The sequence below is a fragment of the Pteronotus mesoamericanus genome, unplaced genomic scaffold, assembly GCF_021234165.1.
Source record: "Pteronotus mesoamericanus isolate MK-2021 breed Mesoamerican mustached bat unplaced genomic scaffold, CSHL_Meso_final contig_2, whole genome shotgun sequence".
NCBI lineage: Eukaryota > Metazoa > Chordata > Mammalia > Chiroptera > Mormoopidae > Pteronotus > Pteronotus mesoamericanus.
Genome location: NW_026555084.1, coordinates 32,572,454 through 32,600,340, shown reverse-complemented (window position 1 = coordinate 32,600,340; position 27,887 = coordinate 32,572,454). Strand labels below are relative to the sequence as shown.

Here is a 27,887-nt window from a genome sequence, read left to right as displayed (position 1 = left end):
GCAGTCCAAGGGAAGCATTTAAAAGGCCCCGCAGTCAGGCCAGGAGTCCGCTAGTGGGGCCCGAGTCGCCGGGTGCCCCTCTATACGGCTGTAGTCCTCCCGAACAAGGGGATGGAGACCGGCAGACGCCAAGCTCCGTGCTCCAGCGGCTCGCGGCTGCTGAGCTCCGAGTCGGTCCAGCTGGGGAAGACGCGGCGGCCGCGGTCCGCCTGCAGACAGAGTGCAGGGCAGGGCGCCGCGGGCCGCGGGGCGCTGGGCAGGTGCAGCGCCGACGTATAGCCTCGGTCCAGGTAGAGCGGCTTATAGCTGGGTGGCGGCTGCTCCTGTTTCTCTGCGCTGTCGCGGCGGCTCAGAAAGGGCGTGACGATCTTGCGATAGAGGCCGCGCGTGTCCGTGAGCACCTCGCTGTAGGGCGGCGGCGGCTCAGCCATCAGCACTGCCTCTTCGTAGCACGGTGGCTTGGACATGTCCGATTCCGCTGCGGAGTGGGAAACGGTCGGAAGGCGTGAGGCCGCCCGTCCCCAGCCTCCCCCAGGAACTTGGGCCCGTCGCCGAACGCAGGCCCAGCCCGCTCCCTCCGAGGACCCGGGGCCTCCCCGGCGGAGGCAGGGCGGGCGCGTCGGGGGCGAGCCCGCCGGCGGCCGAAGCCCCGCCCACCCCGCCGCCTCCCGCGCGGGTCGGCGCTTACCTTGGCGCGGGTAGCTCCAGGGGCGCGGCGGCACGGAGAGGTGCGGCGGCGGCGGGTGCGGCAGCGCGTGGTGGTGCGCGTGGGGATGCGCGTGTGGCTGCGCGGGCCCGTGATGCAGCAACGGGTGCACGTGCACGTGCTGGTGCGCGTGCGCCGGCGCTTCCAGGCGGCCGCGGTGCGGTGGTGGCGGCGGCGCGAGGCCCGGGGGGCTCCCAGCCAGGCTGCCCTCGAGCTCGAGCGGCTCCAGCTCAAGGGCGCGCAGGTTCTGCTCACGCAGTCGCTCCTCCTGGCGCCGTTTGAGGCGGCGGCGCAGGAAGCTGCAGAAGCAGCACAGTAAAACGATGAGCCCCCAGATGAGCCAGAAACCAGCGAAGCACGTTAGGAACGTGTAGGTGCCCTGGGACATAACCATGGCGGCGGCGCGGGCGGCGGGTCCTCGGCTGCTTCACTGGACACTGGGTTCCTCTACGTGGCCCCGGGCCCGCGCCACGCTCCCAGGAGCCGCCAGCGTCACTCGGGGACCTGCGGCCGGGGGCTGCCCGCGGCGGGGCTCAAGTCGTGCGCGCGCGGGCGGGGGGCAGCAGCAGCGGTGCCTGCTCTTTTCCATGGCGCCGGCGGGCGCGCGGGCGGGCCTCACCCGGGTCCGCGCGGGACCTATGGGACAGACACAGGGCGCGGTGAAGGCGCGCTGCAGCCCCCGGTGCCTTCCATGCCTTCCCTGCCCGCGCCTGTGCCCTGCGCAGTCCCGGGGAAGCCTCCTCAGCTGGAACCCCCGCACTCCGCGGAGCCCTAGTGACGTCACCGAAGACAGTGACGTCACGCCCCGAGGTTTCCCCGGTAGGGTTTTCCCGATCTGAGATGCTGCCGCTTGTGGCTGAGCCGAGGGGATTCCAGGCCGGCCGGCAGGGGGCGCGAGAAGGCCAGCCTCAGCCTCCGAGCTAAGGAGAGGAGCCACCCGCAGCACCGAGAGGGTTTCGAGGCCCAGGGGCCGACCCTGCAGGACGCTGAAGAGAAGCCTTGGTGCGGTTGCTTGGCGACGGGGAAAGAGCGGCCCACCTTCTAGAGCCCCACAGGCAGCTACCCGCGCCCAGCTTCAGCCCTAGGCTTGTGCTTAGCAGCCCCTGGCACTCTAGGTCTTGTATCTGCTCCCACCCCGGCTCTCCAAAACATGGAACATCACGGCCCACACGGCGGCCTCCCAGTTGCCGCTCCTGTGGAGGGGCTTGGGGGGTGGTTCCGGCTGCTAATGCAGGCCACCTGCCTTTGTGCCGAACGCCCGCCCATCGGGCCAGCGTGGGCTGTTCCCTCTCCTCTAGGCGCCTCCGCCCGCCCGCCCACCTGCCTGATCCCCATTCCCTCCCCTCCTACCCCTGAGTATCTCCACAGAGCCCTGCCCTTCTAGCGCCCGGAAGTCGGGTCGCTTCCCTTCAATTCCTATCCCTTTTTGCAGAGGGGAGGAAAAGTAGCTCGTCTTTCGTACCACCTGGTCCCACTTCACTCCAGATGGGCACCTCTCGTTCCAGCTCCCCTCCACAGAGAGGATTGAGAGGGGAACCTTGCATCCTAAGAGGTATGTAGGAGGGAACCCTGCCTGCGGAGTGACAGGTGGCAGGCGACTGTTCACCGCCCCCGCAGAACAGAAATGAGCCCTTCTTGAATGCCTTGCACCCGGGGGCTTTCATACGCAACCCTTTAGGGTAACTGGAATTATTCCTGTTTTACAGCTAAGGAAGGGGGGGAGCAATTAGCTGTGTAGATGGCAGGTGGCGGTGCGGTAATTTCAGTCCAAGCCTGGCCACAAAATGCTCGCCTGGGGTGGAAGAGGGCTGCTGCCTGGGCTACTCCGTGGTCCACTTCCAGGAGCCCCATGGACACCCCTATCCTCAGCACGGCCAACACACACACTTCCAGCTCTGGGGACCGCGGTGGACCTGAGCCCCAAGCTAGGGGGAAGCCAGGCCACAGACCACGCCAGATGGCTCCTGTCTGACTCCACAGCTGCCTTGTGCCATGTGCCACTTGGTGCCCGTGCCAGTCCCTTTCTCCTGGGCCTGCGATCCAGAACAGACAATGGCAGGAACAATAGCTCCGCCCACCCCCTCCACAACGCTGCCATGAGGCTGCCATGGCGACGCAGCCCAGATAAAAACTCCATGCTGCCAGTCACTAGGAGTTAATTAAATCTGTTGTTCTCCTTTTCCTGAGCCCACAGGAATTTTCAGGAATGCTCTGAGGAAGTTGGCACTAACTAGGAGGCTCCTTGGCCTGCAAAGCAAAAACAGCCCTGGGTCAGAAAAGGCACTTCTGGGGCTGGAGGTGATGTTTAGCTGAATTAGAAATAGACATACCTGCCAAGGACTGTCTAGGCCTTGTTCTCGGCCCTTGCCACATAGACGCGTGTGATCTTCCACACCACCTTCTCACGGGGTGGGGGGGGGTGTCCATTTGATAGCTGAGGAGACTGGCGCAGAGAAGGAAATGGACTTGCCCCAGGTCACACAGATCTTGAGGGGGGCGGGGGGCGCGCAGCGGCTATGATTTAGCCGGAGTCTGAATCCAAGGCCTGTGTCAAAACTCTTTCCCCTCTGTGACAACTGTGCTGTACGTGAAAAGCCTGGTGCACGTGAGCACCAGTACAGAAGGCCTTGGCAGCCACAGGGACACTGGGCAAACTGGTGAGCTTGTAGCCAAAACGTGCCTTCCTGTTCCTTCCCACCAAGGCCCTGGCCCTTCTGGCTACCAGCTCAAGGGCGGGAAAAGGCTACAGGGTGGAGAAAAAACAGGATGGCAGCTCCAGGGTTAACTAGGAACAAAGGACAGAGACCGCCTGGCCCAGCGCACTGGCCCGCTGGGCGGTAGGGCAGCCTGTGTCCGGCCACACCCAAGGCCAGCTGTGTGCCCCAGGGGTCCCTCAGCCAGGAGGCAGGAACCCTTGCTGCATTTTACAGACTAAGCCACTGTGTGTCCAAGAGAGGACGTCTCACAGCTGAGCTGGCCCCCTGACCCCACACTGGCACCAACACTCAGTCTGAATGGGCGGGACCCTGTCTGAGACCTGCATCCGGCCTAGTATCTGGCCCCATAGGCGTCACTCAGTCCGTACCATCTAACCCACAGTAGGTGGTCAATCCATCATCATGACATTTGTCCAGGCCTTCCCACGTTCGTTCCTGACCAGGCCAAGCTGCTCAAGGACTCCCCGAGGAGCTGTCCCTTTGCTCCTTGGGCCTGTCACGCTTCCGGCAGACGTTGCTGCAGCCTCTTTACACAGCCACTCACCTTCCCCAGCCCCTCCAGACTGTTCACAGCAAACGCCTGCTCTGTGTCTGACTCCGGCTCTGCTGGGCGTGGCGCCTTCAGACGGACGCATCCTTAAGCCTGCCATTTTATGTTTGTTCCTTCTTTCTTTTCTTACCTTCTTGTGGGTTATTTGAGCATGGTTTAGGATTCCATCCTGATGTATCTGTGGAGTTAGTGAGCACGTTGCCTCATGCCATTTCTAAGGCCACGTGCTTGCTGGGAGCACAGCAGGGGGGTGACAGCGAGGCCCTGGGCAGTGAGTTTCCTAAAGGCCGTGTCACTTAGCCCCCTCCTCAGTGACCAGGGTGGAGAGTGAGCTCATCCGTGCGAAAGGCTTGGAGAGGCTCAGCAAACATGAGTGCTGCTGAGCTGGGGATGCAGAGATGCGTGTCCCCAAGGCACTCCCCGCCCAAGGCTGGGTACCACAGGTCGTCTCGCAATCATCCTGAGAACTGTGTTAGCATCTGTCCCATATCACAGAGGAGAACACTTGGCTCAAAGAGGTTAAATGACGCTCAAGGTCCCCTAGGCCTCTCATTCTGGCCCTACCGTGCCTCTGCCGGCACCTACCGCACAGCCTCTCCGCGTGAAGAATCCCAGCTCCCCAACCTCAGAAGCCAAAGATCTGCCGGGTCCCTTAGTTCAGCCAAGGGCCCACCAGTCACTCCGTCCACCAAGTCCTGTTTTTACACTCAGTGTCGTGTGAAAACACTACCACCTCACCTGACCGCTTCCTTCGGTCCCCTGTCACTGCGCGGACCGGGGCGCCAGCACAGCCCCGCTAGGCCCCTGTCACTGTGGTCGCCGCCCCCGCCCCCTCCCCTGCCCCTGCCATGGCTGCCTGCCCAGCCCGCCGACGCTCCAACTGCCCGCTTTCCCCAGGCCCTTCTGGCCCCAGCCCTCCAGGGACGCCCCGCTGCCCGGGGAGCCAGCCCAGCTCTCTAACTCAGCGCGGGGGGAGCCTCTCGAGCTGGAGTGAGGTCAGAGCCACGTGGAGGGCTTGTTAAGACAGAGTTCTGGGCTCCGCTCCCAGGTCTGGGCTGGAGCCTGAGAGTTTGCACTGCTGACGGATTCCCAGCCCGTGCTGCTGTTGCTGGTCCAGGAGGCAGACGCTGAGCGCCGCTGACCTAGATCACGGCCTCTGAGACGAGCTCCTGCCGAGGCCCCGTCAGGCTCCGCGGTTCCGTCCCGCCTCGAGTTCCGCTTCCTTTCCCGTGGGGACTGCCACACAGCCTCGCTGCTCCTGCCCCAGCACTCAGTCCTCGGCCTCACAGCCTCACCTGTCACTTGCCTGGACAAGCCAGCCCTGAGCCGCCTCCCTCCCCTCGGGCTGGAGGGGAAGCCCGATGATGTCAGTTCTGCAGCGCCCAGCACCAGGGGCTGCGTCTGTCTTGATCGCCTGGCACACAGTAGCTCAAAAACCACTTGTTGAAGAGTGACTGGAGGTGTCTGGTTACCTATTTCGTCTTTTAGCTGTAGGGACAAGGAACACCTCAAGAGCTGGGTCTGATCCAATTCATTCCTGGGAAATGCTGGCCGTTCATCAGAATATCACAGAGGGAAGCCACCACCCAGCTCCAGGCCCTGGCAGGGTGTTTCGTACACGTGATCTCAGCCAAAGGCCGAGGTGCGATGGCAGGGTGCCCTGGAAGCAAGCTGAGGACCATACGTCTGTGTGGACAAAAGGAAAGGCTCCATGCGACCACTGGCCAGGGTCCGCGGTGTGGGCACAGGACGCCCCACGCAGCCGGGGTGCTGGGTCATGAGGCTCCCTGCACGTGAGGCCAGAGCTGCTGGTCAAGTGAAGTGACAGGGACCCAGACTGGGGGACAGGAGGGAGGGAGGAGCGTGTGCAGAGCAGTGGGGGCGGGGGAGAAGGTGGCTGCAGGGGTGGGGAGGTAGAAGAGCGTAATCAGGGGAGAGATGGTGATGGAAGGAGACTTGACTTTGGGTGGTGAACACACGGTACAACAGATGATGTATTATAGAATTGTGCATGTGAAACCTATAATTTTATTAACCAATGTCACCCCAATAAATTCAGTTAAAAACAGAAAATTTGCCCTGGCTGCTGTGGCTCAGTGGATCGCGTGCCGGCCTGTGAACCAGGGGGTTGCTGCCTTGATCCCCAGCCAGGGCATAGGCCTGGGTTGCGGGCCAGGTCCAAGGCGTGGGTCGCCTGAGAGGTAACCACTCATTGATATTTCCCCCCTCCTGTTCTCCCTCCCTCCCCCTCTCTCTAAAAAAAATAGTCTTAAAAAAGAAAAAAAAATTAAAAATAAATAAATGTTTTATAGTAAAAGAAAAAAAAAGAGAAGAAAGTGGCTGTTGCCCTGGCCAGGTAGCTCAGTTGACTAGAGCGTCATCCGGTGGTCTGCCAAGGCTGTGGGTTCGATCCCTGGTCATAGCGCATACAAGAATCAACCAATGAATGCCTCAGTAAGTGGGACAACAAAAACTAATGTTTCTCTCTCTCCCTTCCTCTCTCTCTCTCTCTCAAACCAAAAGTAAATTTTTAAAAATTAAAAAAGAAGCCCTGGCTGGTGTGGCTAAGTGGATTGAGCACAGGACTGCGAAGCAAGGGGTCGCCAGTTTGATCCCCAGTCAGGGCACACACTTGGGTTGTGGGCCAGGTCCCCGGTGGGGGGGCGTGCGAGGGGCAACCACTCATTGACATCCCTTCTCCTTTCTCCATCCCTTCTCTTTTCTCTAAAAACAATAAATAAATGAAATATTTTTTTAATTAAAAATTAAACAAGAAGGAGGTGGCCGCTGACCTGTCCTGTGTGCCCTGCACGTGCCAGGCTCCTGCTGGCTTCTGACATTCAGTATCTCAGCGACACCCAGGAGGTGGCTGCTGTCATGCCCACTCCACAGACATGGAGCTAGAGCCGGCTCGGGCCTACATGGGACTCTCAGGTGACTGTGAGGTCCACCGTCCTGGCAGGAAGGGCATTTCAGGAAGGCACTGGTGACATTTTTACACCCTCCCTCACCAAGACAGATGAACTCAGGCCAGGGAAATGATGGGAACTGTCCCAGCTGCCAAAGTCAGCCAGGCGTGGAGCTGGCCAGAGCCTCCTTCATCAAAGTGTCACGGAGAGGGAAGCCACCACCCAGCTCTGGGCCCTGGCAGGGTGTTTTGTACACTTGATCTCAGCCAAAAGGCCGAGGTGTGATGGCAGGGTGTCCTGTAAGCAAGCTGAGGACCATACGCAGCTGGGGTTCTGGGTCATGAGGCCAGAGCTACTGGTCAAGTGAAGTGACAGGGACTCAGACCGGGGGACAGAGGAAGGAGGGAGAAGAGGGACCCAACCTTGGTACCAAGCCAGGAGCCAGGGCTTGGGGAACTGCAAAAAGGACAGCGGAGACAGAGGCCCCAGATCTGTCCTTCCCAGGGAGCTGGCCACACCTTGAGGGTGAAGAGGATGAGGACCCTCTCCCGGTCTACCACAGAGCGCTGAAGGGGGAGCTCTGGCTTCAAATCCCACTTCCGCCCCACCCCGCCCCACCCCGCCCCACCCCGCCCCGCCCCGATGGGCTGTGCGAGCCCTCCCCGCCCCGCCCCGCCCCCCCCCCCCCCCGCGCCTGAGCCCTCCCCGCCGGCTCTCCACCTGTGGGACAGCGACGACGAGCCTGCCTGGCAGCGCGAGCGGGGACGGAGCTGATGAGGAAGGTGAAAAACACTTCAAGACCAGCGAGACAGCTGCACGTGACAAACCAAATGCCAGCACCTCGCAGCCTCCAGAGGTCTGGAAGCCGTCATATCCGCGCGAGCCTGGGGCGGGAGCCTGGCGAAAAGTGCCTTCGCTCTACTGTGACCAGAGGTCCCGGCCGTATGACTTGCAGGCTGGACATGGTTTCTGGGTGTGTTTTGTTGGCCCACAATCAATTTTTAAAAATAGTCTCATTAGTTGCCAACATTTAAAAACCAGGAGTTTTGACATAAAAGCCTGGATTCCTGGCTCACCTTGGAATCTGGCCAATCTGGCCATGCCCAGTCCACACCCTCCCACGGTGGCGACAGCAGCCGGGGAGCTCCCTGGCACTCCTCGCGCACCCCGTTGCCCCCCCCCCCCCGCCCGGGGCACTTGGGTGTCCAGCCACTGAACTAGACTGAGCGCCCGCAGAGGCCAGCACTGCACGGGCCCTTTGATGAATTCCTTCTCCCACAGCCAGGCTGCCAGCTGATCAGGCCACAGACTGAGGCCTAGGCCCCCGGGCTCCCTGGGGCGAAGGCAGACATCACTGCTTGGCCTTCCCCGGAGTGAGAAAATGGAGGGAGGAAGGGAGGAAGCCGACCCGGCAGCAGAACAGCCCCATAGAACACCCGAGGAAGCAGGAATCTGGCCACTTTGTCTGGAAAAAGGCAAGGTGCACCGAGGCCGGAAGGCGGCATTTGCTCCCTGGTGGTGTGTGAAAGAAGGTTAAGAATGCCCCTCTTGAAGGCCTACAGTCCTTCCCTGCCTGGCTCGCAAGAGATGTGCAGCCGGCGAAGGGCTGCACCCACAGAGCCAGCGGGGGAGCCCAGCCCCGCAGCACCCGGCTGCATGACCTTGGGCCAGTCGCTGTTTCCTGAGCCTCAGGGGCCTTCGGATCCACAGCGGGGACATAAACTTACCTTGCACAACTGTTGTAAGGACTAGGATACTGGGTGCGGAGCCCTGGCCCTGATCCCGCAGAGAGAATGGGAAGAGGACGAAAGGGCCCGTGAGCGGCCCTAGAGGCCCTGCCGTCTGCGGGATGGGACAGGGCTCGGGCCTGACTGAGGGCGCCAGCCATCCATGTACAGCGATGCCAGGGTCTCCCATGCCCAGGGTAACGGTCACCTCAGGTCCCCAGGACCCCTCCCCAGATGGGAACGGGAAGCTGAGGCTGGTGGCTGTGGGCTGTGGTCAAGGCCTGCGGGCAGAGGGGCTGGCCTCTGTTGAGTCAGGCCCCGGGGGCCCGCCTGAGGGCCAGCTCTCGCCCCAGCACAGAGCTGCGGAGGGGAGGCTGGGAGGGGAGCCAGAGGTCATTTCCTGCGACTGGCTGCCATTCTCCTCCCCGAGGAGCTCCCCTGGAGGTCAGGGCATCTCCATGTGGCACTGGCTGGCCTGCCGGCCAGCCTGCACACCACCCAGCACAGTCTGGGCTTTGTGCTCAGACAAGAAAGGGACACTTGTGATCGAGACAAAGGGCCAGGGCACTCCCATCTGGCCCGGGCTTCAGCTTCCCGGGGTCAGTGGTGTCCTTTCCTCTGCCCCTGCCCACATTGCTCCCATCTGTCCCTGGAGAATGGTGGCTTGGATCGCGGCGCAGAGCCCCACCACCGGCCGAAGCCGCGTCTGGCACATGCCCTGGCCCTGAGGACGACGGATGCGAGCTTCTCGTCTGTCGCCTGGTAAGGAACATCATCTCTGCGGCACCCAACCCGAGTCGGGCCATTTCAAAGGCAGATGATGGTGATGGCGGTGGGGGCGCGGGGTAGCGGGCACAGACCCCGGACCCAGCCTCCTTGCCTCTCCCTGCCACAGCAGGCCAGGGTGGCCCCACGTTTACAGCCACCCCAGGAGCCCTGCTGCGACGACTGCAGCCACGTGGGAGCCAGATCGTGCCCACGGGGTGCTCGCCCCCAACCCCCACCATCAACGGGCAGAGGAGGAAGGCACACACCCGGACGAGTCAGAGGGACTAAGTTACCCCCAACTGCGAGAGGAGTCGTCCCCTCATCCCCTCTCCCCCTGCGCCCTGGGGCTGCGCCCCGCGTGTGGTGGGGGAGGGGTGGGAGGGAGCGTAGCTGCCCCGCAGCCGCGTTGCCGGGGAGTGCAACCCCGTTGCTGTGGCAACCGTTTCCAAGCGAACCGGTGGCTGCTCGCGCCCCGCTCCGTCTCCCTCGCTCACTGGCGCCTTCCCTCTCTCTCTCCCTCCCTCCCTTTCTCCCTGCAGTGGGGGCTCAGGGTGGGGCTGGCCGGGGCCGGGGTCCGGGGCAGCGACCCGGGTCAGGGGTGCGGAGCCGCCCGCGGGAAGGGGCCGACCCGGGGACAGTCTTCCGCCCGCACTCCTCGTCCACCAGCTCGCTGCCGCCGGCGCGGTACTCACGGGCCCAGGCATCCTCTTCCAGCTCGTCCTCCGGGCTCCGGGAGAGCGGCGCGGGGCCCGCGGACAGAGCCCCCGGCCGGGGGAGGCGACGGTGGCCCCGGGGAGCTGACTGTGTCAGCGAAGGCGGCTCGGAGCGAGGGGCTGGAGCCGCGGGGCGCGCGCACGGGCGCGTACACGGCGCGTCCTGAGCCCGGCGTGCGCGCGCGCGGCCGCCAGCAGAGGGCCCCAGCCCCCCGCGCCTCGCAGCCGAGGAGACAGTCCCGGGAGCCAAAGGCAGAGGACCCACACCCACCTGCCGTGCCGGGTTCCCCTTGCACAGGGAATGCTCTCGCCACGCCTCACCCTTTCTGGCAACGGGCTGGCTGGGCCGGGCACACGCAGGCAAACCCAGTGCACACAGTCGGCCGACCACACGGATGCTCAGCCAAGCAGCTGAGGTACAGACCCACCCCCTCCCCGCCCCGCCCCCCACGCACACCACACTCACTCCTCAGCCCGGAGAGCACACGGAAGCCCGGGCTTTGGCCGCATGCTGACAGGGACTGCACACATACGATGGTCAGGGGTTGGAGCAGGCAGGTACCCCAACGTGGCGCCAACTCAGGAATTCATGGCCTCCTCCCAACTCTAGTCTCCTCCCACTGTGTCCCCAGCAAGACTACATCACCACATGCCTACTTAAAAGTAGCAGGAGGAGGAGAATCATGTCACTGGCCTCCATGGACCCTGCTCCTCCTCAGCAACAGAAGTGAACTCTAGCGAGGGCCCCACTGTCTAGGCTGAGTCTGAACTTGGCTGTCTACCAGCCTCTTAACTGGGTTCTCTGTTTCATAGGGGAATATCGTTGCGTCCCAGGGAGGTCATTGTGGTGGACCTATGAATCCGTGTCCTGCTCTCCCTAAGCACAGTGGGTAGGTTTCCAGTCCAGTTACTCCGACTTCTTGGGGTTGGGCTTTGGCTTAGCGGTGCCGACATGGCTGTAGCGCTTCCTTCTGGGGGTTGTGCCCCGATGAGACTGGGGTCTGCCACCGAGACCCTGGATTGCCCCAGCCTGGTTCTTCCAGGCTATCAGCTTCCCCCACCTTTTTTTTTTTTCTTTTAAACAAACCAACAAAAAACATTTTCTAACTTGCAACCAAGGACCCCTAACAGCCCCACCTGAGCCACACAGCTCTGTGGGGAGAGGGGTGCGGTGGGTGTAAACCTGGCCCCATCTAACCACATGGGCTGAGAGTGCGGGGTTTCCCAAAGGAAACTTGGGGTGCTTTTGAACTTGCTGGGCAGGCACCCTTCCACATGGGGCCCCACATCCTTAACAAAGCTTTCAAAGCCCTGCTCGCTCGTCTCACTGACCTCGGCTCCAGCCACTCCCTTTTCCCACCCTCCTGCCCACCCCGCCCACCGCGTCTCCAGCCACCTGAAACCACTAGAGGCCCTCACCATCCAGATACACCTGGTCCTGTGTCCTGGAGGGCACCAACCCTGACTCCTTTGTGGCCAAAGAGCCTCCCCTCCCTGGCCCCACGGCAGTGCCGGCCCTGCCAGCTCTTGAATGATCTCTGCCACGCTGCTCACACTGCGGCCCCCTGCCCCGCGTCTGCCTGTCAGACTGAGCTCCGTGCTGGCAGGGGCCTTGCCTCTGAGCCCCAGTGCCCGCCTTGGCGCTGGATGGGCGGGGGAAGAGCTCAGGGAAGGCTTGTTGGGAAGCGACTCTGGGAGTTTTCCTCTGCCAGTGGTGCACGGTGAGCTTCAGGGTAAGGTGAGCCCTGGCCAAGAAGTTTCCTGGATGCCTCCCTAGCCCAAGAAGGAGCTTGGTGGGAGGTCTGGGCCCGTGGCAGGTGGTGGGCCCCAGGGTCCCCCCCACCGCCCCCGTCCAACTAGCACTCCCGCTCACACCTGCCCAGGGCCGGGCCCTCAGCCGCTATATGCTGACGCCTCCCAATCAACCGCCCTCCTGGCTGGAGCTGGAGTGGAGGGTCAAAAGCACGTTGGGCCCCAGCCTCGGGGCAGGAGCCGCTCCATCAGCTGGCTCCCTCCACCCTGCATCAGCCGCTCACAGGCTGGGGGACCGCGGCACGGCCCTCCCCTTACCCGGTTTCCCTCAGGGTAGCAGGAGAGGTGGTGTACACTCCACTCACCACCCCGAGCTGGGGCAGCACAAGAGACCCCACCTGCTAAGCTGGTGCTTGGAGCCTTCTGGATGCCCTTGAGAGAACTGTCAGTGTGGCAGCCGGCACCCACTTCCCCTGTAGGTGGGAGTCCTGTCAGTGACCTCGGGGTCAAGGGGCGGGGCGTAGACAGCCCCAGTCATTTCTCACAGCCTGGTGTCAACCTCACCTTCCCTGACAAGGAAGGGGACCTACGCAAAGCCAGTTTGAAAAGTGCCCAGACTGGAACTCAAACCCACAACAGCAAAGCTCCAGTGGCCTCTAAGGCATAGGGCACCCAGCACAGAAGCAAACACTCTTATGGTGGTTACAGGGCCTCCCGGAGGTGCCCCCATGGCTGATCCCCTCGTGCCTCTGCTACAGCCTAACTCCCAGCGCCACCGTCCCATCCTTGCGTGGCCCTGGGCCAGGTACCCAGTGAACGTTCTGGTCAGACAGACGGGGCAGGCGTTTCTAACAGCAGCTGTCCCCTCAGTCCCCAGGCTGCTCCCAGCCCACAGCTGACGGCCAGGCCACCTCGGCCTCGGCAGGGACACTGCCAGCTGAGCCTGCCTCTCAGGCACAGGCAGAGCCAGACCCCAAGCTGCTCCCCGCAGGCCTCACCCCTTTACAACAGGAGGCCGAGAAACCAAGCGGTGAGTCCGAGGCCAAGGCCTGGCTGCCTGGAGAGGCCGGCCCAGGTCAGCCCCGGGGGCTCCTGGGCCTTGTGGGAAGGGCAGCCCCCACTCCACTCCCTTCCTGCTCCCAGCAGGGACAGGGGGGCAGGGAGCCCTGGGGCACCAGGAGCAAGAAAGAGGCAGGCAGGGGCTGCTGGCCAGGTTTGTGCTCAGACTGTATTCACATAGACACGTGGCAGCTTACATTGGACACAATGAGTAATAAAAATTGGCTTTAAATATGGAAAAACCAGGGTCTCGTAATCCCATGCTGCCCAACACTGGGACCGGAACAACCATCACGGTCTGGGGGGGCCGGGGCGGGGGCCTCGGGTGTGGGCGCAAAGCCTCAGCCCGCCCCTCACACACACCCACACATGCATGCACTCACGCACACGAATACGGGGGGGGGGGATTATTGCTGGGCACATGTGTCTGTTGTTACGAGGGACGTCTGGAATGTGTGAGGGCTGGCCAGGGACCACCCCCTCCCCCGCCGGGGGTGGGCCGTTTCTGCAAGAGGAGTCTCCAGGAAAGGGTCCAGCGGGACGAGGCGCCCCGGAGCTGGAAGGCAGAGGCAGACCCGGAGGGCGCAGCACGGGCAGTGTGCTCATGGGTCCCAGGGTCGGCCCAACCTCTGGTCCCATTTTGGCACAGGCCCCGGACCCAGCTTGGACAAGTGCCGAGAGGGGGCTGCATCGGGCCCCAGAGGTGGCAGCCCGAGCCAGGTCACCAGGGGCAGGCACAAGTCCCACTCTCCCTCGGAGGTCGGCGGCGGTGAGCACAGTGCTGGGGGCGCGGGGCCTGAGGAGCCTCAGGCTTGGCAGTGGCCCCCTGCCGGCTGCAGCGCGGGTCTTCAGAGTGCTCAGGGCGCTATATACATTCATACAAATACATAAATACAGGAAGCCCCGAGCTCTGCGGGCGAGAGCTGAAGGGATGCACCTCTGTCCCCGGGACAGCCTAGGCCTCACCAAACTCAGCCAGACCAGGGGCTGAGGGGCCGAGGACCCTGGGGACAGCTCCGGCTATGTTCCCCAGGCCACAGCTTGAGTGGACAATGGAGAGGACCACTGTGCAAAACTGTAAACAGCACTCGGAGTAGCTGCTACCGCCAACCGCCGCTGGGGGCCTCGGGCTCGGGGCTAGAGGCGGGTGGGGAGCTCTTCTTCACTGTCGCTGCAGTTCCCACAGCAATCCTGGAGGGCGGGGGGACACGGAGGAGAGAGGCAGAGCGAGCGCTGTTAGCCACCTCGGCTGCTGCTGGGCAGCTCTGCCAGGGGCTGCCCGGGACCGTGCTCTGCGCGGGGGGGGGGGGGGCCCCCGAGGGGCCTGGGCATCAGTGCGGAGGCCGCCAACCACAGGCTGGGGCCGGGGGACCAGGGGACCAGGGGGACCCCAGGCTCAGCCGGGGCGGGGCCCGTCCAGCTGCTCTTCCCTGGGCCGGAGGAGGCGGGGCATGGGGAGACAGGCGGCTAAGCAAGGCCAGCAGCTTGGAGGAGCCGGGGTGCAGGGAATGGAAGCAGTGGGGGTGGGGGGGGCGGGCACCGGACTTCTTTCTCCCACATCTCGCCTCTGCCACGGAAGGGCTGCCCGTGGCTCCCCGAGGCCAGGCAGCAAGGCCAACCCACGGGGAGCCTACACTGCTCACCTCTGGAAAGAGAAAAGAGGCCGTGAGCCCAGCCAGGGGCGGGGGACAGGCGGGAACGAGGCCAGAGACCCTGGGCGCCTCTGGCACGGCTGGAGGAGGCCTCCCACAGCTCATGCGGGCACCGGCTCGGCCTCCCCCCACCGTCCCCTGGAGCAAGGCTGGGGGCCGGGCGGGACGCTCCTGGGGGTTACCTGGCGACTGAAGAGTCTCTGCAGCAGTCCCTTCTTGGGCGGCGGGGGCGGCTGGCCCCTCCAGTCCAGGTCTGGGGGAACGGAGCCATCCAGCCCGAAGACATTCAGCTCTTGGAAGCACTCGGTTTCTACCATCTGCCGAGGGACATGCTGCTGTGAGAGCTGCCCCGGCCACCCCCCCCAGAGCCCACCCCACCAGTGGGCAAGCCCCACCTCGTTCTGCCAGGGGATAGGCACGCTGCCCGTGGCAAACTTCTGGTAGAAGTCCTGGTCGGTGGGCTCCAGCTCCACACCCTTAACCGTAGAGAACTGCTCAATGTCCAGGACGTCCTTGCAGTAAATGGCCTGGGGCTTGGGGGACAAAGGCTGCGGTCAGACAGGAGCACCTCCTGTGCCGGGAGGACAGTCAGCCCCTAGAAGGGCTCCAGCCTTGGCCTGGTGGTGCCCTGTCCCTGGCAGCGCGCCAGTTTTGAGTCAGAAGCCAGGGACGCAGGGTGCTTTCTAAGCATGGCAGTCCCTTCCCTTTGAGGCTCAGTGTCCCCTCTGTGAACTGGGGCTCACCTGCCTCACTGACCTACCCCAGCCAGCTGCCTCCGCAGTGCGGTGGGACTGCTCCTGAGCGCCCCCCCCATCTGCGCACAGGGGTCTGGGCGCACAGCTGGAGAGGTGGGCGCAGCGGGCCAAGTACCAGCAGGCCCTTTAGGCAGGGCCGCCTCATGCAGGGCCTGGAGCTGAGGGGTCCTCTGTCCAGGGAAGTTCAACCGCGTGCTCCATCCCCTCGTGCTTCACAGCCACCAGGGAATTAACACAGCCCTCCCACCTCCCCAGCACCCTGCCCAGGAGCCCACCTCACTCCAGAAGGCAACTTTCTTTCTCATCGTTACATTGTCTTCTACACTTGATCTTAACAAAAGGCCGAGAAGTGATACATTGTCTTCTAAATCCTACCATTACCGGTGTCAATTAAAACATCATCACATAAAAATAGTGCAGCTGATGCCCTGGCTGGTGTGGCCCAGTGGTTTGGGCATTCTCTCGCAAACCAAAAGGTCATGGGTTCAATCCCTGATCAGGGCCCATGCCCAGGTTGTGGGTCCGGTGTCTGATTGGGGCGTGTGCAAGAGATAGCCGATTGATGTTTCTCTCACACATTGGTATTTCTCTCCCTCTCTTTCTCCCTCCCTTCCTTCCCTGCTCTCTAAAATGGGGGGGGGGGGGAATAGAGCGACTGCTTTAGAAAACAGGTTTAGCTATTCTCCAAGGTTAAACATAGCATTCCCATAGGAGCCAGCAACTCCTAGGTATATACCCAAGAGAAAAGAAACCCATGTCCCCCACAAAAACTTGAGTGTGCACGTTATTCATAACAGCCAAAAAGAGGAAACAACCCTAAGGTCCATCAACTGAGGAAAACAAACGCAACGTGGAATATTCATATACTAGAGAACCGATACAGGCTACAATACTGATGAGCCTTGAAAACATTATGCAAAGTGGGAGATACCAGCCACTAAGGGCCACAGAGTGTATAATGTCATTTATATGAAATGTCCAGAAGAGGCGAACGCATAGCAACATAGAGATCAGCGGTTGCCGGGGGAAGGGGAGAACGGGGAGCTAATGGGTACAGTGTTTTGGGGGGCGGGGGTGAAAACTCTAAAATCAGTTGTGGTGATGGCCGCGCTCTTTGGAATATGCTAAAAGCCATTTAATCATATACTTTTAAATGAGTGAATGGGGTGGTATGTGAATTAAATCCCAATAAAGCGGTTAAAAATTCTATTTTCACCTGCTACTCCTAAAATTGAAAATCCAAGGCGGGGGTTTTCTAACCGTGAGTGCCAGCCTGCGCAGCGGGCGGCTTCAAGGTTCAACGAGAGGGAGAGGGCGAGTGCGGGAGCGGGAGCCACTGGCTGGGCCCAGGCGCCCACAGCAGCGCCCGCCTTCCAGGGCGCCGGTGAGGCCGACGCCACCCAGCCCTTCCGAGGCGGCACCTGTTAGCGGGCCCTCACTCCCACTCCTCTCCGCTAAGGCCCACCCCGCACACCTCACATTCCCGCTCCATGCTCCCCAAAGGCCCCATCACACTTAAAGATGCGTCTGTCGTGCCGGCCCCTCGAGGCCCCTCAATGCCGTGTCTCCTCTTGAGGCTGGTCCTGCCCCAGGACCTCACTGTCTGGCACTTCCTTCTCCCTGGAGCGCTCACGCCCCGACCCTTGACGGGGTTCTCTCCTTCACGTATTTTAGGCTTCCGTGTTTTAACCACCGCCCCTCAGAGGCCATCCTGCCTAAAATACCGTCCCCTCCCCGCCATCATTCCTTATCTTCTCAGCCTGCTTTACTCTTTGCTGCCGCACCTCACATTACCCAAAATGTCTTTGCTTACTCGTTTATACTGCCGTGTTCTTCCACCAGAACATGAAGGCGGGACTGGGCCCTGTTGACCTCATCACCTCTGAGGTCTGGCCCATCTGGGCACTCAGATTTTGGTTGAATGAATAAACAGTCACATGTGTGGTTCACAGCTATCAGCCTCGTCTGCCTCCCCAGCATTCCTGGTGATCCCAGCACCCAATCCTCTTACACACGGGAGGGGGAGCAAGCACATGACCTAACCTTGGCCAATCAGAACTTTCCCTGTGAATTTATACAGAAAGGCCTGACTTTAGTGAGAGGACAGTCAACAGGTTGAAGCAGAGCCAACACCGCCTGACACCCTGGTGTGAGCCCTACTCCGGTACTTTCTGCCAAATGAACCAGAAAACTCCACGCGGTGCGTAAGCCAGTCTGAGCTCGGTTTCTGCCACTGGGATTCTGATAACCTGAGGCCATTCCTGCCTATGGAATGCCTGACGCACTGAGATTCTCAGTACATGGATGAGATTCTACAAGGGGCGGGGTTCTGTGCACAGAGGGGAGGTCGGCACCCGCGGGGCGGAGCCCATGCTCCGCCAGTCCTTCCCCCGCAGTTAACAGCCTCTTGGTTTTCTGTGGGGGGCTGGGCTCCCAGCTGGCGGTGCTTCAGGCAGGCGCAGGACTGGGGCATGGCCACCGAGGGGCTCCAAACCGCCAGAGGCAATGAGCGCCATCCTTAGGCCTTTTTTCCTCCCTTTCTTAAGTTATTGGGTAAGAGGTGCCCTTTACCTCCTGGGGCGGTGGGGCCGGTAGGATGTGGGTTTCAGCTGCTGGGCCCCGGCACCCCACCCTGGGGAGGGCCGCCTGCGAGGGCAGACTGCGCCCGTACCAGCGCGCGGGGAGGGCGAGGGAGAGCGGGAGCTCCTGCGACTCAGGTGGAGCCCCGCACGGGGCTTTTCATGTCCGTGAGCCCAGGCAACGATGTTTTGTTGGCAAAGCCATGTGAGTTGGGTTTTCTTACATTCAAACTGAAGTTGTCCTGACCCCAAGAGCCCCCAGCCCTCACCCTGGCTTGGTCCTGCCTTCAAGTGGGTGGCACTCACGTCGGGCTTGAAGGGCGGCTCCAGCATGCCAGCTCCCAGCCGCTTGAAGTTCAGTTTCTTAAAGAGGGGGTGTTCCTTCACCTCACGGGCACCGCCTCCACGACACCCCAGCCGCTCGGCAGGGTCCTTGAAGAGGAGCTGTAGCAGGGGAGGGGGTCAGGGCGGCCTCCGCAGAAGGGCCCCGGCCCCGCCCGGGCCTCCTGCCCGCAGCCCTACCTGGGAGCAGAGAGAGCGGGCCTGCGGGGAAAAGCGATCGGAGTACTCCTCCGGCACCTCCTTCACCAGCCGCTCCACCTCCTCCCGCTTAATCTTCTTTTTCCTCTGCTGGAAGGGCGACTGGCCAGCGATCATCTCGTACAGGAGGCAGCCAAGCGCCCACCAGTCTGGGCTGAACGTGTACCGTTCGTTCTTCACCACCTCCGGAGCTGGGCGGGCGGCACAGGAGTTAGTGAGGCGCCCCGGAATGCCCAGCGCATGTCAAGGCGGGGATCAGCTTGGACACCGTCCAGCCAGGCGGGCCCCATCGGCACACACCTCATCAAAGGGGCCGATGCGGACCGGCTGGGGCCAGGTCTTCTAATTGCGCAAAGTCAGAAATCCATACTTTGAATATGAAGCCGTCTGGCTTATTCAATGTTGGCAACCAATTCTAATTGTCTTAAAAATAACTTGAAGGATAATCAATATAATTTTTTTAAAAGACAAAAAATAATAATAATAATAATTTGATTGATGCCATGGCTGCGTGGCTGCTCAGTTGGTTGGAGCGCCGTCCCATACACCAAAAGTTGTGGGTTCAGTCCCCAGTTGGAGCACGTGCAGGAGGCAACTGACCAATGTTTCTCTCCCACATCGATGTTTCTCTCTCTCTCTCTCTCTCACAAATCAATAAACATATCCTTGGGTGAGGATTAAAACATTTTTTAAATTAAAAATAATTTTGATCAAACCACAAACAAGGCCCGCGTGGCTGCCAGCTTGCACGCTGTGGGTTCAGTGGTGGACGATGGAGAGGAGGAGGAAGGCCCCTTGCTGGGAGCCTGCACTGCCTTCCGGGCAGGCGCCCCACCTCTGCCACCTCCGCATCTTTTAGGCAATGCTGGCGACAGGCATGGCGGTCACTGTCAGGGAAGGTGAAGCGGGGAGGGACGAGGTGTCTGGCCCAAGGACACACAGCCAGCAGGGGGCTGGGAAGAAACCACCTGTAGCTGGGGCTGTCTGTGGTGTCCGGGTCCCAGAGGGAAACCCGGCCTCGCCCCGGCCCGGCCCCAGACGGGCCAGCCCACTCCGGGGAGCGGGGGGCGGGGGGTGCTGGGGCCAAGAACAGGGCTTTGAGTCCCTTCACTCGTAGCCTCCTGAGGGCCCGTGAAGTGGCTTCACATGTTGTGTGGGGCCCTGACCGAGTTGTGACCTTCTGATCTACAAAGAGGGACAATGGCTCTTTCTAGTCCCTGAGACACAGGAGACTCCCAAACAGGAGCGGGGGGCCAGGCCCAGGTCAACGGGGGGACTCACCCATGTAGCCCACGGTGCCCACGCGGCCTTTGATGGTCTGGCCCTCGGGCACGTGCACGGCCAGCCCCAGGTCGGAGATTCGGATGTGACCTGACCGTGGGTGTGAAAGCAGGGAGCCCGTTAGGCCAGTGGGCAGGACCCCACCCCACTCCACCCCACCGCTGTGGCCCCCCACCCACCATGGTCATCCAGTAGGATGTTCTCTGGCTTCAGGTCCCTGTGGGGAGAGAAGGGCAGGGTCAGAGGCTGCTCGGTTGCCTGGCAGCCAGACAGGGCCACCCCCTCCCAGCCTGGTCGCTTCCTGGGACGAGGGGCGCTGTAAGGCACAGGGGCCATTTGCTGCCGGGGTGACAGACAGCCCTGCCCCTGCCCTGCAGCAGCCCCGGCTCGAGGGGCAGACAAAGGTCTCAGGAACCAGGGCCCTGGGACTCGCTAGCAAGTGGAAGGCACCTCCCACCTGGGAGGCTCCCCGGGTACCACCAGCAGCTGTGCTCACCCTGGTTTTGAGGAGCCCCCCTCCCCAGTTCTCCCCACAACCCTACGGTGGCTGACACCACCTTTCCTGTCTGTCATATGGGGCTGCTCATTCGTCCCCTCTGGGGCTCTTGGGTGGCCCCAAGGAAACCACTGCCAACGACAGCAAGAGGCAGAGCCCTCACAGCCGAGCCCTGTGTGCCCGGCTGCCGCTGCAGTGCACTTTATCGGATTATTTCATTTGCTCCCCCTGATCATCTGCCAGGCAGGAATTACAGCCTCTGCTTCCCAGGAAAGGGAACGGTGCTGGGAGCAGGCAGCAACCGGCAGTCGCAGAGGGGCGCCGGCTCCAGGCTCACACCGCGTCAGCCAGACCCCAGGGCCTGCGAGAGCGGGTGCGTGTGGGGCCTCCGACCGGCGCGCCTCAGGCTCAGCCAGGCCGGGCTGCAGCGGCCGCCCCGGCTCACCCGCGTTGGTCTGCCACTTCCACTCGCACCCCGCTACAGCGTCGCGCACGGTGGCGGAGCTCCGCACCTGTACACGATGCGCTCCCGATGCAGGTCCTCCAGGCCACAGCAGATCTCTGCGGTGTAGAAGACAGCCCGTGCCTCTGAGAAGCCAGCCTGGCCCATGTGGTAGATGTGGAACTTGAGGTCGCCTCCGTTCATCAGTGTCAGCACCAGGCACAGTGCATCCTTGGTCTCATAGGCGTAAGCCAAGCTCACCTGTGGCCGAGGGGACCCAAGCCCTCAGGCAGGGGCCACAGGCCACCTAGCGTCAGAGCTGGTGCCAGCCACCCAAACAATCCTGTTTAAGGCCACTCTGGGGGGCCCAGCCTGCTTCCCAAGCCTGGTGTCAACACCCCAGACCTGCCCTTCCTAGTCACCCCCAAGAGTGGGAGGTGCTGCCTGGAGGGGCGAGGGATGGGGTGGGGGGCGAGACCTCAGCCTGGGGCGCGGGGCGGGCACGTGCACGGCCAACGGGCAGGGCGGGGTCTCCGGTCTGTACTTACTACAAACCTACTGTTCACTTTCTCCAGGATCTGCTTCTCATTGAGCGCCATGGACTCCCCTTTCCGCTTCTTGATCCGCTTCTTCTCCAGTTTTTTGCAGGCGTACATCTTGCCTGTTGCCCGCACCTGGCAGGCGCACACCTATAGCCAGGGCAGAGGGGGCAAAGAGGAACCCGCTGTACTCGTGCTGGGGTGACGGGTGGCTCAGGCTGAGGGGAGGGGCTGGCCCAGGACCCGTCCTACCGGCCTGAGAGCTCTGCAGGGGTCTGACCTGGCCACTCACCTCCCCAAAGCCGCCTTTGCCCAGGACTCGGTACTGCCTGAAGGTGTTTTTGGTCACTGGCTGCCTGTGGGCAAGGGTGTGGGAAGCAAATGGCTGAGCGGGAGTCCACGGGCCGTGACAGCCCCGACCGCCCGGCCTGCCCCGGCCTAGCCTTCGAGGAGCTCACCTTTCCAGCCACTTCCATTGCAGGAAACGGTTGAAGTAGATGCTGTCGAGGTAGTCGGCAAAAGGGGCCACGCTCAGGTACTCGTGGGTCAGCCTATAGAGAAGGCCAGCCCACTGGTCAGCCTGACGGCCCAGGTCCTCAGCTTGGGGACCCGGCCCCCCGTCACATGCACTCTCAGCCCGAGAGGCGGCATCCTCAGCCAACCCGCCTGCTAATGGGCCTCGGACGCCTGGGCTGAAGCGGAGGACGCCGCAGAGAGGGGAGGCCACCTGCCCGAGGTCACACAGCAGAGGCACGGCCAGGACGAGAGGCCGAGCCCCTCGCCGGGCCCACAGAAGCCCCTCAGGGTGCTGTTCTAGGCCTGGGGGAGAGGCTTACCGGGTGAGCTCCTGGAAGAGGTCTTTACAGGGCCCCTGCTCCAGCCGCTGTGCACAGTTAGTCACCATTTGCTGGGGGATCTCGGGGATGAGGTCAGGACCCTGGGGACAGGCCACAGAGAGGTCAGCGAGGGGGCCCCTCGGCCAGCTGCCCACTCCTGGGGTGGAGAGGGCAGATATCTCAGGCCTGTCTGTACAGGGGGCAGGGCGGCTGCAGGCCGGCGGTGCCCCCGCCTGTCTGGTTGCTGAACTCGGTCCCTGCCCCTGCCCCAGAGGCAGGGAGAAGCAAAGCCGCTGGCAGGCTGCCTGGGCCCCTCTGGGCTCCGTGGCCCCCTCTGGGCTCCGCCTCTGCAGCGCTGCCTGGGGAGCCTGGAGCAGTCCCAGGGCGTCTGGGCCCGGCGGCATCACTCCTCTCCCCGCCACTGAGCTCTGCCCGCTGCCGTCACCCCTCCATCACCGCTCACTCACCGTGTGGCTCAGAAAATTCTGCATTAGCTGCTGCCCACATGCTTTCCTCTTCTCATCAGGGGTCACTTCATACTCAGCCTGCAGGGTGGGAGGCGGAGAGGCTTGAGGTCTGGGTAAAGTGCCAGTGTGGGGCGTAGGGACACACAGGGTCTGGGACCTCTGTCCGTCTGGGTGTGGGCTGGGCTGCACTCACCACCCCATCCAGGAAGGCAATGCAGCGGGTCAGCTCAGGCCTCGTTGCGCAGAACTCTCGGAACAGCAGGCGCCCGATGGGCTGCCGCTCGCACAGGCTGTGGTAGTCACGCTCTGCAGGCGGAGGCGGAGCTGCTGGCTTCCTGGACCCGGAGCCTGCGGGCAGGCGCTCCCGTCCACACCGCCAGGCCCCGGGCCCCATGGCAGCGCCCTATTGGCTATAGTGTGGTGCCCTTTACCTCCTTCAGGGCCCTCGCCACAGCCCTGAGCTGGGCACGCCTCTACATCCCAGCTTGGGACTCTGAGGCCCAGAAAGGCTAAGCATTAGTCCAAGCTCATACAGGCAGGAGCGCGGCTCCGGAACCAGCCCCCTCACCTCCCCCACTGTCTCCTGGTTCACATTACTCGCACTTGTCACAGTGCTGGGGTCGGGTGTGGTCTGAGGTTCCGGCCAGGCCGGGGCTGGGCCCACACCTGCTGCCTGCCTGGCGAAAGTACCGGAGGAAGCTGTGGCTTCCGGTGAGCTCCAGGCTAGGCCTCCTTCCCAGGCAATGGAAGCAGCCACGACCTGCTCCTTGCCCCGGTGCAGGTTGCCGGGGGGCCTGGGCAGCCTGGATGCTGCTCAGACTTAGGGCCTCAGCCAAGAGAAGCAGGAGCTGGGCTCCGGGGTCCTTCTGGTCATGGCTTGGCTGGGCCCCCCTCCCCCGACCCCGGGCCAAACTGAGTGGGGCTCAGCCTGGGTTTGGGGCTCTCAACAGTCAGCCTGGGGGCTGGCCCCGGCCCCAGCCCCTATTGCGCCCTCTGCCCCTTAGCTCTGCTCCCCCCAGGCCTGGCCCTTCCTTCCTCTGCTCCTCTCGCTGCCTCCACATCTGACACTGCCCTGCTCCCCACACTCGCCCCGCCCACCCCTGCTGCCCTTTTTGCATTCTGCCCTCCACCCATCACAAGCCCAGGAACCGAAACCGCAGTGGGTGGCGTAGCCTCAATCTGCTCCCTGGACCCCCTGCCCCAGGGCGAGGTCTCAGGGGAGGCTCCCTGGCACCGGCGGGTCCTTCTCGCCTCAGCACCCTGGTCCCCACCCAGGCCTCACCGAGGCTGAGCCGCAGCTCTTCGCACTGACTGATGTGGGGGAACTGCAGCATCTGTCGCCATTTCTTGCTTTTGCCTTTGCGATTCCCACTGCCACCTGTGGGAGCAAACAGGCGCTGGTCTGGCCACCAGCACGCCTCCCCTCCCCCTCAGCGCAGTCCAGGGCCGCAGGGCCGGGCGCGGCACAGCGCACTCACTCCAGGCGGCACCTCGGGCCTGGCTCCACGGGCTCCACCTGCTCTCCCTGGACTCCCGTGCTCCCCTGCGCCCTCCTGCCGGGTGGGGGCTCCTGGGCAGCAAGGGCCAAGAGGGCAGTGAGGCCAGGCCACTGGGGGAGGGTGGGGCTTCTGGGCAGCCTCAGCAAGCCTCAGCGGGTCCCGAGCAGGTCGGGTTTCCCAGGTGAAGAAAGTAGAAAAGAACATGACAATGGAAGGAACTGTGTAAGTCAACACCCAGAAGGGAGAGACTCCAGGACATATGGGACGTGCCTGAGAGCTGCCAGGGCCAGAGGGCAGCCCGAGTCACCGGGCTCTGCGTCAGGGCTATCAGAGACTCAAACGAGGTGGTCGCAGGAAGGCTGGCCCTCGGGATGCCCATCCCGGCACACAGGGCTTCCCGGGCTCTGACACCTGCCTCACGGTACCCAGGTGCCCCCTCAACTGCAGCTGCTGAGACCAAGGTCCTCCCAAAGGCCCACTACAAAGCCAGGCAGGTCCGGCAAATGTGGCCCAGCCACCGGTAGGCGACGGCAGGGTGCCGTGGGGAGCTGGAGAACCGAACCGGGCCTGCCGTTCTAACGGGGGCGCCGCAGCACAGCGCCAGCTGCGGCTTGGTTGCTGCTGGGCAGGAGAGCTGGGCCCGGGTGGCTGGCTCTTCTGATTTTTCCAAAGCACCTGGGAATCCAGACTATTACGTGAAATACTGGTTCTGACTTCTTAAAAACTGCCACTGCAGCCGAATAAAACACGTTGAGAGAGCTAGCCAGATGTGACCCATGGGCCTTGAGGCCGAGAATGGCGGAAGGGGCCTGCGTCTTGGAGTCACAGACCCTGGCTGGAACCTCCAAGTCACACTTCGGGCCCATCACTTGCCCACGCTGAGTCTCAGTCTCCCCACGCGGACTTTGGGTCCAAAGCCAACCCCAGAGGCGTTGCGAGGGAGACTGGCAGAATCTGTGTCCGGCACCCAGCGGGGCTGTGGCAAGAGGTGGGCCCCAAATCCAACTGCTCGATGGCAATCTTGAGCTACCACTTTCCCTTGCCTGGCCTCAGTTTCCCCTCTGATTTACCCAGCCTTGTTTCCCTCTGACATTGCTAAAGGCGAGTGGTGCAGAGGGACAGGGCTGCCTTCTAGGGAGGAAGCTGGGCTGGGTCCCTCGCTGTGTTTCCTGACCCCAGCGGCCCAGAGGAGGAAGTGATGCAGGGCACCCATTGGGAAACCCACCAGCAGCCCTCCTGCAGCCCGCACCCAGCATGTGCCACATCATTGCTCCACTGTGAGCAGGCAATAAGACCCCATCCCCAACCCAGACGAGGCCTCCCCAGAAGGGGAACTCCTCCCCCACCCCCGCAGGTCCCTCCCCCACCTCTCCATCCGCCTGCCTCCCCCATCAGTTACTTCCTCCTCCCCCTCCTCCCAGCCACATGAAGGCAGCAGCAGTCACATGCAAATATCCTGTTCTGGAACTGCTACCACCGGAGTCAGTGGGGCTCCTCCCCACCCTCGGTTGGTCCCCTTGCTGTGCCTCTGGGCACCTGGAAAAGGAAGGACTAAACAAGGGCTCACACCCCCAGAGCTGTCCCACTTCATGCTCACAGCAGCTCTGCCGGGCCTGGCCCAATTTCACGAGAAGACGGAGACCCCGAAGTGAACCAAGTTGTCTAAGACCACAAACCTGGAAGTACCAGAGGAAGGATTTGAACCCAGATCTCGACACATACACCAAGGGTTCCCAAACCACTCAGGGCCTCAGGTCACTTGGCAAGCTGGCCAAGGTCGGACCCCAAGCTGTTGGCCAGCCCATGGTGGGATTCTGATGCAGCCAGTCCACGGGCCAGGGTTTAAGACTCAGGGACAATTGGGATTTCCTTTAGTTTTCATGTCCTGTCCCCAAACACTAAACAAAAAAGGTTACTAAAGTTCAGAGAGGAGAGGTGTGTCTAGTGCAGGTGGAAGGGACAGAGCCAGGTGAGGTGATGGGTCCCCAGTGGAGGCACGGGTCCCCTGACCGGCCATCCCCCCATGTGCCTCATCCACACTCTGGCCAGGTAGGGCAGTGCTCTCAGCAGCCGGAGGCCTGGACCGGCTACATCCCTGGGAGGGAGGCCTGGCCAGGCACTCCTCACCCCTCCTCCCTGGCTTGCTGGATGACGAGGCAGAACAGAATCAGCAGATGCCCCCAGAGGCTGGGAGGAAGGCCCGGCCCCGGACTTGATAAGGGACAGGAGATACGGAAGGCTCCGGGCACTGAGGACCCAGCCTGTCATGCCCATTTCCAGGCGGCACCTTCCCAGGGCCAGTCCCCTCCGGGCAGGCAGAAGGCACCAGATGCTGTGCCATCTGGGGTCTCTTCTGGGTGCCCTATGGCCTGTGTTGGGAACATCCTGGGTCCTATGCCTGGGGCAGCCACAGATTTACTATGTAATCTGGGGGATAGTCCTACAAAACGGGGCAAAAAGATGAAGGAGAAGACTCTTTCGGCCTGGAAACCCAGCAAAGAGTGGAACAACCGCCATGACCGCCCTGCCTTAGAGTTCCAAAAGGAAGGGTCTGCTCACTGCTGGTCGCCAGCACCCTGGACAGGACACAGCACAGAGTAGGTGTCTGCTGGTTAAGTTACCAAGGTTGACAAGAGCAGGTGACGGTCAGACTGACCATCAGGCAGCGAGGACCAGGCCTGGTCCTTCTGTGCCTCCAAGGACACTCCAGAACAAGTGCCTGCTAACATCTGGCATGGGAGCCTTGGGGAGTTCAGTGCACATTTGGCTCAGACCACCTCCCTCTGCCAGGCCTTGAACTTATAGCCCAGCCAGCCCGGCAAGCTCTCCTCTCAAAGCTGCCTCCCACTTGTTCCTGTCCCTGTTTGCCCCACTAGACTGTGCTACCTGAAGGCAAAATTCATAACCCATTCACCTCTGCCCCCTGTGTCATGAAGCCCTGAGCAAGTGGCAATCACGTTGGTACCATATGGGACCAGCAGTTTCCCCGAGTCGAATATCCGTTCATTCATTCTCCAAACCTTTACCCTGCACCAACTTTGTGCCAGTTCAGGCTGTGCGCCGGGGCCCGGGGCCGGGGCACGTGGGGGTAAGCTGCCCCTTCCTGAGGCATCTTCTCACCTCTCACCTGGGAGAGGCCTCAGAGAAGCTCTCTCGGGTCTCAGGTCCCACCCTTCTCTCTTCCGTTCTCTCGGTTCGTCAGACCAGCTCATTTACCCCTTCATTCTTGCCCGCCGAGAGGGCGGCGGTCTGACCCCCGCCCCTTCCTGGGCCCGGACTCCCGCGGGCAGGTGCGGAGGAGGACACCGGGCCGGAAGGACTCGTGTCTGCGAGGGCTGCGGGGAGCGGGGCGCGCTGCCCTAGGGGATGGGGTGGCAGGGTCGCCCGGCCGAGCTCAGAGGCCGCGCGCCCGTGTTCTTCGCACCCGGCCGCCCGCCCGCCCGGCCGCCTCACCTTCCCGGGCCTTGAGAAGCACCGTGTTCGCTACGATGTTTTCGAGCTCCATGGGCTGCGGCGCCGCAGGTCCGCGCCCCCGGCCGGGATCGCGCGCGGGAGCCGGAGCCGGATGGCGATCGGCGCGGCTCGGCTCGGCTCGCAGTGACCGCGCCGCGGCCTCCCGGGCCTCCGGGCCGCCGCCTCCCGCAGCGCACTCTCTGCCCCCTCCCGGGGGCCACCCCGTTGCCGGCCCGCCCCGCCCCACCCTCTGTTTACTTTACTTGGCCAATAGCCGAGCGGGCACTCCCCGCGCCGTCTTCCCATTAGACAGCCTCTTCATCTTTCCCCGCCCCTCGAGCCAGGGGTTCGCTTCAAGGAGAAGGGAGGCGGGACTTAATACGTCACCTCTTCCTGGTTGGTTTGCGCTGGAGTTCGGCCCCTAGGTTCGAATTTCTGGGCCTTCGT

General features: G+C 62.5%; 2 protein-coding genes across 3 annotated transcripts; both read right to left on the bottom strand.

The window, feature by feature from the left end:
- Positions 1 to 80: 80 nt before the first annotated feature.
- Positions 81 to 1,100, bottom strand: PRR7 (proline rich 7, synaptic). The gene is made up of 2 exons (XM_054568028.1): positions 689 to 1,100; positions 81 to 478 (listed from the first exon to the last, which is right to left on the bottom strand). Exons 1-2 carry the CDS (start codon positions 1,098 to 1,100, stop codon positions 81 to 83), a joined length of 810 nt encoding a protein of 269 aa, XP_054424003.1.
- A 12,206-nt stretch (positions 1,101 to 13,306) lies between these two features.
- On the bottom strand, positions 13,307 to 27,633 carry GRK6 (G protein-coupled receptor kinase 6). 2 transcript variants are annotated; one of them, XM_054568027.1, is made up of 17 exons: positions 27,441 to 27,633; positions 23,771 to 23,866; positions 22,682 to 22,794; positions 22,489 to 22,566; positions 22,022 to 22,122; positions 21,644 to 21,736; positions 21,478 to 21,541; positions 21,195 to 21,335; positions 20,717 to 20,907; positions 19,888 to 19,925; positions 19,709 to 19,798; positions 18,410 to 18,618; positions 18,194 to 18,331; positions 14,949 to 15,086; positions 14,736 to 14,870; positions 14,545 to 14,546; positions 13,307 to 14,092 (listed from the first exon to the last, which is right to left on the bottom strand). In XM_054568027.1, the coding sequence occupies exons 1-17, from the start codon at positions 27,490 to 27,492 to the stop codon at positions 14,002 to 14,004; spliced, it is 1,770 nt and encodes a 589-aa protein (XP_054424002.1). In that variant the 5' UTR covers positions 27,493 to 27,633; the 3' UTR covers positions 13,307 to 14,001. The 2 variants fall into 2 exon arrangements, with proteins under 2 accessions (XP_054424002.1, XP_054424001.1); XM_054568026.1 differs by lacking the exon at positions 14,545 to 14,546.
- Positions 27,634 to 27,887: the final 254 nt, after the last annotated feature.

Coding starts and splice junctions, on each gene's coding strand:
- PRR7 (XM_054568028.1), bottom strand. CDS start 1,100: ATGGTTATGTCCCAGGGCACCTACACGTTCCTAACGTGCTTCGCTGGT. Junction 479..688: donor CTGGAGCTACCCGCGCCAAG/GTAAGCGCCGAC, acceptor CCCACTCCGCAG/CGGAATCGGACATGTCCAAG.
- GRK6 (XM_054568027.1), bottom strand. CDS start 27,492: ATGGAGCTCGAAAACATCGTAGCGAACACGGTGCTTCTCAAGGCCCGG. Junction 22,567..22,681: donor TTGCCTTCCTGGATGGGGTG/GTGAGTGCAGCC, acceptor CCCACCCTGCAG/GCTGAGTATGAAGTGACCCC. Junction 20,908..21,194: donor AAGTGAACAGTAGGTTTGTA/GTAAGTACAGAC, acceptor CCTCGGCCACAG/GTGAGCTTGGCTTACGCCTA.